Source organism: Chelonia mydas, chromosome 9 (assembly GCF_015237465.2).
Source record: "Chelonia mydas isolate rCheMyd1 chromosome 9, rCheMyd1.pri.v2, whole genome shotgun sequence".
NCBI lineage: Eukaryota > Metazoa > Chordata > Testudines > Cheloniidae > Chelonia > Chelonia mydas.
This window is the reverse complement of record NC_057855.1, coordinates 87,982,349-87,995,191: the sequence shown is the minus strand read 5'-3', so window position 1 is coordinate 87,995,191 and position 12,843 is coordinate 87,982,349. Positions and strand designations below refer to the sequence as shown.

At 39.3% G+C, this 12,843-nt stretch overlaps 1 protein-coding gene across 1 annotated transcript in view; it reads right to left on the bottom strand.

The window, feature by feature from the left end:
* Positions 1-3,599: 3,599 nt before the first annotated feature.
* The window catches only part of CUL4B (cullin 4B), a 31,612-nt gene continuing 22,368 nt past the window's right edge, over positions 3,600-12,843 (bottom strand). The window contains exons 16-21 of the mRNA XM_007060126.4: positions 11,379-11,486; positions 10,959-11,072; positions 9,982-10,087; positions 9,736-9,908; positions 8,899-9,051; positions 3,600-7,368 (exon numbers count right to left, since the gene is read on the bottom strand). Coding sequence (XP_007060188.2) covers positions 7,273-7,368; positions 8,899-9,051; positions 9,736-9,908; positions 9,982-10,087; positions 10,959-11,072; positions 11,379-11,486 — 750 coding nt within the window. The 3' untranslated portion in view covers positions 3,600-7,272. The remainder of the gene's footprint in view (positions 7,369-8,898; positions 9,052-9,735; positions 9,909-9,981; positions 10,088-10,958; positions 11,073-11,378; positions 11,487-12,843) is intronic.

Below are 12,843 nucleotides of genomic sequence, written 5' to 3'. Positions count from 1 at the left end.
GTTGGAGTGTAATTGAAAAATCCTTGAGGTGGCCCCCAGTACAGCCACGAACCCCAGGATTGCCAATCTCCCCAGCAACTAGGGTGCGGGAACATGCCTGCAGGAGGCAGACCATATGGTGTTACAAAACAAGCCACTGGTCTCCATATTCTTGTTCTCTCTTCTTCCTGGTAAAAGATCTGGGTCTGGATCTGAGATAGAATGTACTGGGGTTAGCAGTGGATCTGAATGAAAGTATGAGATCCAGGTCTTGGAGACTCCGTAGAGTAGGGTGACAAGATAGCAAGTGTGAAAAATCTGGACAGAAGGGGTGTGTGCATGTGTGTGTGTGTGTGGGGGTGTTAATAGGAGCCTAGATAAGAAAAAGCCCCAAATATTGTGAGTGTCCCTATAAAACTGGGACATCTGGTCACTCTACCATAGAGGTCCAGAGGAGGAAGGATAGTGTGTTCTGGAGGAAGATCAGTAGCAACCTCTGGCCTCTTCTTCCTAACAGGGGACGAGGAAGAAGATTGTGGAAATGGGGAAACAAGCCTCCTTTCGGAAACCGTCTCCTCCACTCAGAACTGATGAATCAAGTGGAGCTGGAAGGTGAACCTGAGCTGCTACTGGGCTAGAACTCTCCAGAACAGAAAATGTAGCTAGAACCGAGGACTCAAAGACATGGACAACCTCAGATCTAATGTTTTCCACAACTTCATCTCCTTTATTATCAAAGCCGGGGGTGGAACAGACGTCCACTTTGTCTCCATGTCAGTCCTTTCAGATCCAACCGTTGTTCACGGGAGCCGGCATTGGTAACAGCAGCCGTTTTGTCTCTGTGCCTCTTCTTTGGTGCTGTGACAGATGGAACTGAAGGGGCTGACAGCCCAGAGTCTGGCACACTGATCAATTTCATCTTTCTGAATCCAGAAGCGGAAGTTGGAACTGACCCTGATCCTGCAGTGGTTCTAATAACTAGAAGGCACAAGGTACAGTACTGGGGCGGGGGTGTGTGTGTGTGTGTGGCTGAGTTGTCTCTTGCCTGTTCTTCTGGAACCGTGGCAGTCAGATCCAACCACATGGCCCTCAGTTCAGACATCTGTCGCCTCGGGGGCTCGACTGAGAGAACCGTAGGAACGGAGTCTGATCCGGGCTTCTTGGAAGCCTGGTTGCTGGTAGTCACAGGAGCAGAGACTGGCCTCGTAGCCCTGGTATCTGGGGCCTGATTGGATCTGGAAGGACTAGACTTTGTTTCAAACACAGTTCAGCACTGCAGCACAGGAGCCACCAACCTTGGCTCTGCAGTCTGGAACTTTAGTACAATTCAGGACCAAACTTATTTATCATAGCACCATCCACACTGATAGTGCTACATAAATCTTGAAGAACTGTCATTTTATTCCAAAGGTTTCTATTGCATTAAGATAGATTCAGGATAAAATAGTATATTGGGTACCAGGTGTCTTACAATATAGAATCATAGAATATCAGGGTTGGAAGGGACCTCAGGAGATCATAGGGGAGGAAGAAGGTGGATGTGTGTGGGGGCACTGCATGAAACTTCTAGCTTTAGATTTACCTTTCCAAAAGGAGAGAAAGGATTCATAGTCTTATTCACAGTCTATTGCATAGCACCCCCCATTGTAGTATCGTGCAACAACACACACACGAGTTCTATTAAAACAAGCAAAATCTGGAGTTCTTTTCAAGACAGGCTCAGGTGTGTCCTTTAAATCTGATGACTCACATGGCCTTGTGAACAGGAGGCATAGTGATTTGGAAATCCAATACTTTCCTTTCCAAATGCTAGTGGAGACATATTGGACCTTTACTGCATTTTAGACGGAAGGACCCTGTTTATATTTTTGCAACCCTCTTTGCAAAATTCTGACCATTAAGAAACTATATGGATGCCCTTCATGTGGCTGGAAACCCAAAGCAGGCAAATGGCTCAGAAGAAGCAGTGAGGTCTTGGCTAAAGATTGTCCCTTCCTCCCTCCTATGCTGTATACCTTAAATCCTTATTCTGCAGGTGTGGTAGCAAGGTACCTCCAACAGGAATTCCAGACTTGCTATTCATAAGTGGGCAACTTTAAAAAAAGGCCAGGAGGAATACCACTCCCTCTGCCTAGGAATGATCAGCATCTGCCTCCCTTCTCTGCCCATTATTCTCACAATTCCTGTGCATTGATTCTTATTCCTCTCCCCCAGTGCTACTCTAGAACTCTAAGTATTGCCAGACTGGAAGACATCTTTGTATAGTAGAGTTCTAAGTACCTAGCCCAGCAAACATATTTTGATTAAATTACCTAGGTACAACGTTCACTAGCTTAGTGGTGTTTTCTGCCTAGAAATAAAAACTGATATACTGGCATACCTTGCCCTGCAGCTGGTTTACACACACACACACACACACACACACCTGATCTTATTGCAAATGGCCTTATACAATAAAACCATATTTTAGGAGGCATTATCAGCAACCTCATTTGTTACATATCTTCTATTTTTCCGGAAAGAAGAGATTAAGAGACCAATTAGCCTTCATCCCCCTGCCCTCCTCCATTCACTTCTCTTTAGGGAATTATTTAAGCTAAAAAAAATGTTAGATGCACAGGCAGAAGAAGATACAGATTATATCCATATAGAGAATGCACAGTGTGACGAGCATTAATTTCTTAGACAGGGTCTCAGCGGTATCATTCAAGCTCATTGTTCCCTGCAGTACATCCTAGTCTTCAGCAGAGGGCATTGCATGGAGAATGAATGGACTTGCTTTGCTTCGGGCCACCAAACTCTTCAAGCCTGCCATTATGTGTTGTAAAAGCATTGTAAAAGCAACTGATCTGGCAAAGGCTTACTCATGAGAGCAGTCCCACTGACATCAGTGGGTCTTGCTTTGTGAGAGGAAAGCCTCTCTGTCAGTGAATACTGCATGGACAAGTCCTATGCTTGTAACAAGTTTTCCCAAAAGGCACCAAGTGTCAGATGGCACAACCCACCAAAAAGGTGGCCCAGCATTGTACAGATGTGTTTTTTCAGAAGTGTTCTTTGTATTTCAGATTAGTATATAAAATGATTCTGAGCAAGCTCTGACTTGACAGCAGCACCAGTAGCGATGAGAAACACTGATTCAGGGCTAACTGCCCCCGGTCCTGCTTTCTCAAGGAGTAACTGGCCTGGGAACTTTGTATTTGGGTTCTGTACTACGGAAACACGCAGCAAGCCCTATTTAGTACTTTAGTGCAGTTTTTAGTACTCCCGTGCATTCTGGGCCTGGTTCAAAGCTCAGTGAAGTCACTGAATTTAATGGGGCTTAGATCAGGCCCTTTGGCTGGTAAAGATGGTTTAAAAATTCTCTTAGAAAACAGTGCGTCAGATCTTAAAAATATAAAAATAAAAACAAACAAGGTGAACTGAAGAATGGAACCCACTTGGAAAACCCAAGTAAGTGTGATACCTCAACAAAACGTAACTTCTTCATCAGATGAAACCAGGAAGAAAGCAAAAATCTTATCAAAATACATCCCAAAGATATTAAGGAGAATGCCAAAGACACTTTAGCACACCAATATATACAAGTCTGATTAAAAAGACACTACACACACTCACACAAATAAGAGTTTATCAACACAAAACTGTTTAATATTTATTAAATGACACAAAATACCTAGATAACAGACTCACTCTTTGAAAGGACACGTATTTACATTATTTACCAACTTAACAAAGACTCTCTGTACCCATTTTAGACTTGTTATGAAACATTAAAAAGGTTTTGCTTTTTGCATTAAAGGACGCAATGGTGACACATGCCCCATTTGCAAATCTGCATAACTATAACATTTGATGCAGTTAAACAAGCACAATTTTATATTCTAGTAGCCGAGTGAAGAGGCTTCTTAAAAGTAACAGGGTTAGTTTTTTTCACTCCAGAGATACTTCTGAAGAATTGTTATAGAAAAAGTATATTACATTTTTTGAATGCTGCTGTACTCTTACAACTTTACTGTAACTTTTCAAAGAAAATACTCTTCCTATTATATGAAATCACTAAAAAACAGTGGTATTTGAACATTTTTTTAGATGCACAAATAAAACATTGTTTAAAAGTAAGCATTAGGGCAAATGATGTGTTTAGGGAAACGAAAAATACTGTGACTGAAAGATGAGCATTAGAAAGATCAAAATATAAACCACGGCTAAAGCAACTTAACAAATTTGTTAGGTCTCTTATTAACTCTATTTACTTTGGCACCTTTGTGTGAACTATAGAACAAAACAATGTTTACAACACTTTCGCAATTACAGCATTTAAACAAAATGGTCACTTTTTTTAAACCAGCCAAGACCAAAAAATAGTCCATTTATGGGTATAAAGATTAAAAAACCTAAAATATATACTTCTAAGAATAAACTGCAATTTCTTATGAACAAGTCCGCTATAAACTGCATGCAAGAGTCAGGATTAAAAATATGTGGCTGAACAGACAAGCTGTTTTATAGCCAAATGAGTTGTGGTCCAAGCCCACTAAAACAAAATTAATATATGGCTCAGTAGGCAGGCACGTGATCCCAGCAAGAAGTATGGCTGGATGCTAATCTTGGCTGCAGCTTTGTCACTAACCAGAAACCACTAGCAGAAGAAATGAACAATTTGTTGGGGATAGGCCAGTGGGGTAAATAAAGGGATATGAGGGCATGCTTTTCCCTGCTTTTCTTCAGTTCCTGGTCAAGCCAGTGTTCTCATAGGCCCTTCATTGGGTTACTTTAATAGCTGGACTGCCAGTGAAAAGGTTAACTCTGTTTCAGTGTCAAATCTTGAAGTAGGATGACAATTCAGGACATGAGTTTTCTACACAATAGTCTCTGCATTTACTGGATGAAATAAATGGGATAAAAAAACCAAAAACAAAACCAAACAAAACCAAACCTTCTGGTTGGTTATAGTTGAAATTCAACACCCATCTAATTAGAGATTCTAATAGAGTCTCATTTTTAAATATCTGGCGTTGGTTGTATTTAAACTGTTGCAACAGATTGGAGCATGGGCAGTCAAATGTTTTAGTTTCCATCCTTCCCCTAAAAGTGAATATTTTGAAGCTTTTCCTCCATAAACAGTATCTTTTTTTAAATAAATCTTGTATTTGAGAAAACAGAACCACCCTATACATGGAGAAGAGACACATAATGCAACTGATACAGAAAGAAGTTTAAAAATAATGAAGATAGAAAAGCCATGATCTCAATTTCACTGTTGTCTTCTCCCTGCTGGCTCTTTGTTTCTGAGCTAATAGTTAAAGGCTTGCCTGATTCTCTACAGAAGCAGCGTCCACAAAGAAACACCCCCACTGGAAATATTACACCTCTCGAAGGTAGTGACCCTGACTGTCTGCCACTGGATTAGACTGATAACTACTATGCAAAAAACGGATAGGTTTCTTACTGCGGCTCATGTGGAGACCTGTGCAAATTTTATAGGAAGTCAGCACTGAGGGAAGGATATGAAATGAGGAGTGCTCTTTACTTGGGGGGAACCCAGCTTCTTAGTTTTGTGAAGTGAGCACTTCATGTAAAGGAGCTTGAGGGAAAAAAATGGAGGCAATTCACACCATACAGTTGTTTAAGAAAAGCAACATTCAGGAAGGGGAAGTTCTAGATATAATGTACGCACACACAACACACACACACAAATATACAGGATTTATGTATTCCACAGGGCTATAAGGTGATGAAATAATCGATCATCAAGAATATATGAGTGCTAGTCATCAGGCGGGTTAAGTAAAGACTATTATTATTTTTAACTAAAGTAACATTTTCTTGCCTCTGAGGGTTCTCTGGCATTTCTCAGGGCTGTAGATGCCTGAAAGTGAATCAGATTCTTCATCTTGCTATGCTGCATGGCTGAAACTGAGTCAGATGATTGACCAGGTGAGGAGGGGTAGGGGAGCTGTCACATGTCTAGGAAAACTGGAAAAATTAACTCTTCTGCTGCCACTTTATATTCCTGGCATATTCTGCTAGAGCAAAAAAAGTTTCTGGTTGCAAAAACTTCAAGCAATAACCTCACTGTTTGGGGAACCTCTGTATTCAAGCTATTTTTTCCTCCCAGGTTTCACGAAGATCCAAATAATGCTCTTATCAACTAGGAACACAAGATCTAGATGCCTTGAAGCAAAATTTAAGTATCTTTCTGTACGAGAGGTAGGCTTAGGTTTTTAGGAGGCAAAGCCTGCTACTGTCTAGGACCGAGTTCTTAAAGCTTTAGGTTGGCTTGAGTTAACTCCTAAAAGCAATCCAATGCAGGACATATCTGTAAGATTCTCACCCCGTCTAAACCTACGGTGAAGTTCAAGCCATTTGATTGTTTCAAAGAAAAATAATATTAAAATCCATTTGTAATTTTTGTTCATGTAGCTTTGTGGTGTGTGCGTGCAAGAACTGTGTTGCTTTTTGCCTCATTTTATAATACATTCTCTTTTGCTGAGTATTATTGAAAGAGTTGGACTCTCCTGCCCAAGACTAGTAAAAATTGTTTCTGTTGTTTTATGTTAAGAATAGGGTAAATACTTTACATTTTGGGGTAAGCCATATAAATACAAGTCTAAGCTTGTTAATTAAAGTTTTTACTGTGGCACAGTTATTTAAGGAATGGTACATATTCTGTAACCTTACAAATCATTTTATATTGGTACCATTTCTTTTACATTTCCTCCTAATTGCAACAGAGAATGTTTTCTACATCAGTAAGTATAACTTGACTTGGTAATTATTCCCCCCCAGCCCCCCAAAGGGTGAAATCCAAATATGAGTGAATCAAATCATTGGTCATTTTGTTACTTGATAAATACATCCAATATTCTGTACAGTAAATAAAAGTTTGCATGCAGTTTAAGCATTTTAAAGGCTATTTTCTGTATGTTAATTATCCTTCTGCTTCATAGTTTAAAGGTGTAAAAGAACATTTGTCATATACCAAGGGACTCCTCTTCAGACTCTGAGACAAATGGAATCACGAAGACCAGGTACTTTCTTACAGTTTTCTGCACATCATACTTAATAACATGCAAAGAGTTCAACAGCATTCTTCTTAAAATGTAAATAGTACTCTTTAAATGGGCATGTTAACCACTGAAAAAAGTCCACTCTACTATACTTTTCCATTACACTGCTTTCATTCATTCATCGGTAGTATAAAAAGTCAAATAATGGGATCAACAGGCTAGTTTATCCACCGGCAATTTAGTATGACACCAAATGTGCAGAAAAACAAAGGCCAACATATGTTTATGCAATATAGTTGTACTGGTTTGGGTTCTCTTTGTCTCTTTCCATGTAGTCCCTGTCAATTAAGGATTCTATTCTCTTCTTAAGGTCAGCAGGCTGTAAAATAATGCAGATCATCAGTACTACTTTTTTTTTTTTTTGCAGCCATCTCTACGAAGTTTCTGATAACTCAGTTCCTCCTACTTTAACAATATTACATGAATACACTTTTCAAATTACCATCTGAATAGCTAAATATCCTATGGATCAATTACGGAAATGCCAGAGAAAATCGTTTAAGTACAAGAGCATTTGACAGACCTAAAATGTCTTTCACAGAAATAGAAAGCAAAAAGTGTGTCATTGTCAATTTTGGGGTCTGTCAAACATGAATGCCCCATTAAAACTGGAATTCAGGCAGACATACTGCCCATAACGTAACACTTGTGTATCTTCTAGATCAGGTCACAAAGGGTATTTTGTAACACAATTATACATATAAAAATGCTTATCTCCTGTTTGTGTGAGGCTTTCATCCAGTAACAGATGTACTTTGTACATTTGAAAGCATATAAGTTAGTGACCTAGATTGCTGTTGTGCTCCCCATGAACAAGGGAGAAAGCATTTATGTCAGCTATTATACCTATGCATGCCTGGCTGCCAATTTTATGCAATACAAATGCTTACTTATCTGCAGAGAAAATTCAAAAATTGGTGTTTTTCAAGAAAGCTACAGAAGAAAGTGGCAATACTTTCTATTTTGCATTTCTCGCACTGGAGAACACCAGAAGTTACAGCTGGCTGAAAAATAAACATGTGAATCACTTGTTTCATTTGCAAACTAAGCTCCAAGTTCAATATGAACTTGAATGGATCTCTCCCTATAGATACTGGCATCTCATTCACTGTTTGAGACAGCCATCAGATACAAGTGTTTGTAAATCTCAGTTTACACAAAGTTTTAGCCACAACTATTTGTCTGAAAAGTTGTATTAGGTATTTGTTATTCTCTTCTTTATAAAGAAGTTTGAACTAGGCAGCTTGGAAGCAGCACCAATACTGTGCTGTAGTCACTGATATTTTTTAGTAAAAGTCACAGACAGGGCATGGGCAGTAAACAAAAATTCACAGCTGGGGGGGCGTGTGTGTGTGCGGGGGCCTGAGACTGCTCCAGCAGCAGCCAGTGCACCTGGCGCAGGGGCTGCCTGAGCTGCCCCTGAACCAGGCACACCAGCTTCTGCAGAAGTCACGGAAAGTCATGGAATCCGTGACTTGCTGTGACAAACTTGCAGCCTTACTTATAAATACTTGCAAAAAAATCAGCCTGAGAATGACTTACAAACAAAAAGGGAGCTAAGTTTTTAAATATTATTCACAACCAGTAGTTTGCCCAGCTCTAGAATAATATGCTTTATCTTCTAGCTTTACTTAAAAAAAAAAAGTCTTACTATGTCTGTTCATTCAAGTGAACAAATGAATATAACTGGCACATCAAACAAAACTCCTAGAAGGGAATACTTTGCCTATCAAATAAAAGTGCTTTACTGACTGTATTATTTAGTTGAGCGATCTCTACAACACCGATGAGGGGAAAATATAGCAAGGAACAAGATCTTCTCAAACAAAAGAAAGAATCAGAACTCTACCTTTACTGGGAATTTAAGCTGGTTGTACACCTCTGACACAAGCAAATTGTGGCTCAGAGTCTTACGCATCTTCATGATTCGCACAATTGCAGCATCAATCTGGTACTGCCGGTCCTGAAATACTCTCTCTGTAGTGCTTGCCTGTTCCTCTACCTGGATGAGCAATTTAAAAAAAACCCCAAAAGTTAAAAAAAAAAAACCAACAACATGAAAACAGTCAAAGTGATCCTCTTCTGGTTGTCTGACCTGCAGACAGCTACACATTAATCCCAGCATTTTTGGTGTCAAATATTTGTCTCCTGATTTCCTTCCAAAGTCCTTTTTGAAAGGCTATTGTCTACAAAGAGAAACATACTCACACAGGAGATTAAAATAGTTCGTTTCAGATATCAGCAAGAACCCAATGATAAGTTAATGCCTAGCCATAATATAGAGAACAGAATGCCAATTAAGACTCTGAATTCTCTTATTCCCATGTAATCTAGCCAGATTAATCCACAGCAGTTTGCAAAGTTTTTATTTAGTAAAGCTTCAGAATACAAAGGTCAATGGCATACACAACAACAGGTACTACTTGAAATCTTTCAGATTCCTAGAAATCTGGGTAGATTATCAGATCTGATTAATAGGGAATCTGGATTAGTTTGCTAATTCAGATTTAAGACCTATGGTTCACTTGCCACACAAAGTACACCTGCATACTTCATGTAGTTGATCAAATATACAAATTCAACACTGGACAAAAGAAAGCTTACTGTATTTTTAAGACATGCAAAAATAATGGAACTAAGAATCAGAAGAGAGGGCAACAACTGGGGAAAAAAACCCAACCCATACCGTTTCTTTCATCTGGATTTGGTTGATTTTTATCCTGAAGAGCTTGTGTCTGAAATCATCATTGCATGTAAATTTATCACCATCTTCCACATCTTTGCCTTTGGGACTTTTAGTCAGTACTCTAGCTTTGCCACAGGCTAATGACTGGAGTGTTCTCCTTAACTCTCCATCCTCTAAAGCAAAAACAAGCTGTTTAGTATTTTAGACAACAGCATTCAGACACCATCAACTGCATTTAATACTGACCTATCCCAGTAGCTTGCTTTATCTCCTCTAAACTGAACTCCTCTCCTTCATTAAACATAAGCAGCACCAGTGTCTGGAACAAGGAGACTTGAAGCTCTTTTTTGCCCTGTCAAGGATGAAGAGACCAGATGTTACTAAGTCTTCTTGGAAAGAAAGTCAAAAATCATTCATGTATTGTACATTAATTGAAATGAAAACTTGGCTTGAAGGAAAGCTATCCATTTCATTCAGCTCAGGCATCTGAAAAGGCATATTACTAGCCAGCATGTGGTAACTGTGAAATACAGCACCAATCTTAGACATGAGATGTTCAGTTACTATTTGCTCCCCACCATCACAAACATGGTGTGCAGTACTTATCTCTACTGTCAGACCAATACATTAAGTAAAATGTGTCATTTGTCTATGACACAAGACAGAGTGATACCATCCAAGACCTCCGCCTAGCAGCTGAGCGACGGGGGATGTCGCTGCAGGGAGCCCGCCTCACCCCATCCCCTGCTCCCTCCCACACCCAAATGTGTGTCATTTATCTATGACACACGACAGAATTATACTATCCAAGACCAGTTTTCAGAGTAGCAGCCGTATTAGTCTGTATTCGCAAAAAGAAAAGGAGTACTTGTGGCACCTTAGAGACTAACCAATTTATTTGAGCATAAGCTTTCATGAGCTACAGCTCACTTCATGCTGTAAGATGCTACAAGTACTCCTTTTCTTTATCCAAGACCAGAGTCTCTGATGCATTAAAACACAAAATACTTTGGTGCCCTTGCAGGAGCTACCCCATCTGGATGGTACCACAGTCATTATATTAAGAGAAATTCAAGAAGGTTATTGCCAATGCTAAATATTAATCATATTGCAAGAATCTTTCCTAGAGGTATTCATGGTCATATCATAAAGTACCTCAAAACTGACAAAATCCAGACTGCAGGAATACACCAGCAGAAAATAACCCAGAGACTCATACTTGCCTCTTTAAATTCCGCTTTTAGTACACAGTGACCTAGTGTTGATTGCCACTGAAGTTTCCTACCACTGTGTTTTCCCAGGTAGAAGGTCTTGAAGATCTCCTGCAGTTTTACCATCTAGAGAACAGGAAAGAAAGAAAAACTCCACTTCACTTCCAATTGCATTTATTTAAACAAATAAATTAAATGAAAACAAAACAGTTTAAGGGAGGAGCAAGCTTAGATAGAAAAAACAATGTTAAGTGTTTTTTAAAGAGATGTTAACCATGTATTTATGTTCTAAAGGTTGGTCTGTTTTTAAAAATGGTTATAATCCTTAACCCGTTATACAAAAGGCAGTTAAACATTAAACATTAACTAATGGCAAGCCTAAGAAAGAAGTGTTCTACTTCTGTATGCAAAGTCCAACATAGTTATCCTTACCTCTGGTGGTAAGTGGACTTCCATAGGCACATAGGTTGGCCAATAACCCATAGTCAGGATGTTCACTGTTAGTTCAATGTTACCAGGTACATTCTGATTTTGCATATACTGCAAGGAGAAACAAAAGCATATTGAAAAAGTGGTGCTGTCCCCTTATTCTTACAGGCAAGTTAAACAGGCATTATCAGTGCCATGCGTGCACAGAATGCAACTGACCTCATGATATATTCTCTGCACAGAATGCAAGTTAACTACATGAGTAGTAGAATGAGTATGATAGCACCTTTCAGAGGCTCTCAAAACACTTTCTGATGTTTGTTTGTAAAGAAACCCATACACTGCCATTGTGAAGTACAAGACTATTTAAAAGACAGAGAAACTGAAGCCAAGAGGTTAAATAACTTGACCAAAGTCAACCTAAATCAGTGGCAAATCCCGGAACACAACTGAGTTGTGCTGACACCATGTGCTCTACTCTCTCCACTAGATCAGTGATCTAGTCTCATCAGCTTGTAATGCTGTTAAGCTAGACATTCAACAAGTTTGCATATTTATTTCAAAATATTTCCTGTTAAATCCCACTAGGTACTTGTTCTGCTGATTTTTGCTCCGTTATTAGTTAAATCAATTAGTGAACTAAGGTGGAATTTTCTCAAAAGGCACAAATAGGATTTGAGTATTCAATACCCATTGACTTTTCAGTAGGAGTTGTGCTTCTAATTGCCTTTTGTCTTTGAAAAATCATCCCCTCCCAAAGATCTTTGTACAAAAAAGAAACAAGTTAAAAAAGTGCATCCTGTAAGAGCAAGTTAATCTCTGTGTCTTCTGAAGGAGAGAAAGTTACTTCAAATGATAAGGAAATATTAACAAACATTTTGGCCATAACACACTGTGACCCAAGAACCTCAGTGCCATCTGGCAAGGAGGTGCAGAGGGGTTACAGGAATTTCTTGGGTTTGGTATGTACATTCTAGTTCACCAGAATGTCATGAGAGATCTCAAATAAAAGCCAGTGTCATGCTGGTTATGAACATCATTGCAAAATGCATGTATGGATATTGTGTAAGAAGTTATGTATCTCCACTGAAAATTATGTTCTTGAAGGTCTGTGTCTAGGGACTGGTCACCAGCAAATGTGAACAACAGGTTTTCTGGCAAGAATGTTTATCTAGCTGGCTGTTTACATATAAATTAAATACTGTATAGTTCACATTGGATCTCCTATCACCTGTCAGAACTGAACATTAAGGAAAGATTGTGGGAACTTCAGAGACACTAACAGGAAGAGAAAAAATACCAGAATAGGGTGAGGATAGGAGAGCTGGGGAGAAACTTATATTGAGGTGCACTCTAAGGGTTTGCCCTATTGTATTTGGGGGGCAAAGACGACACCCTGACATCCTTCACTGAGGAAGTAAATGGTCTGAGCTTGCTTTATGAAAAACAGGTCTCAATCAGGCTTTGT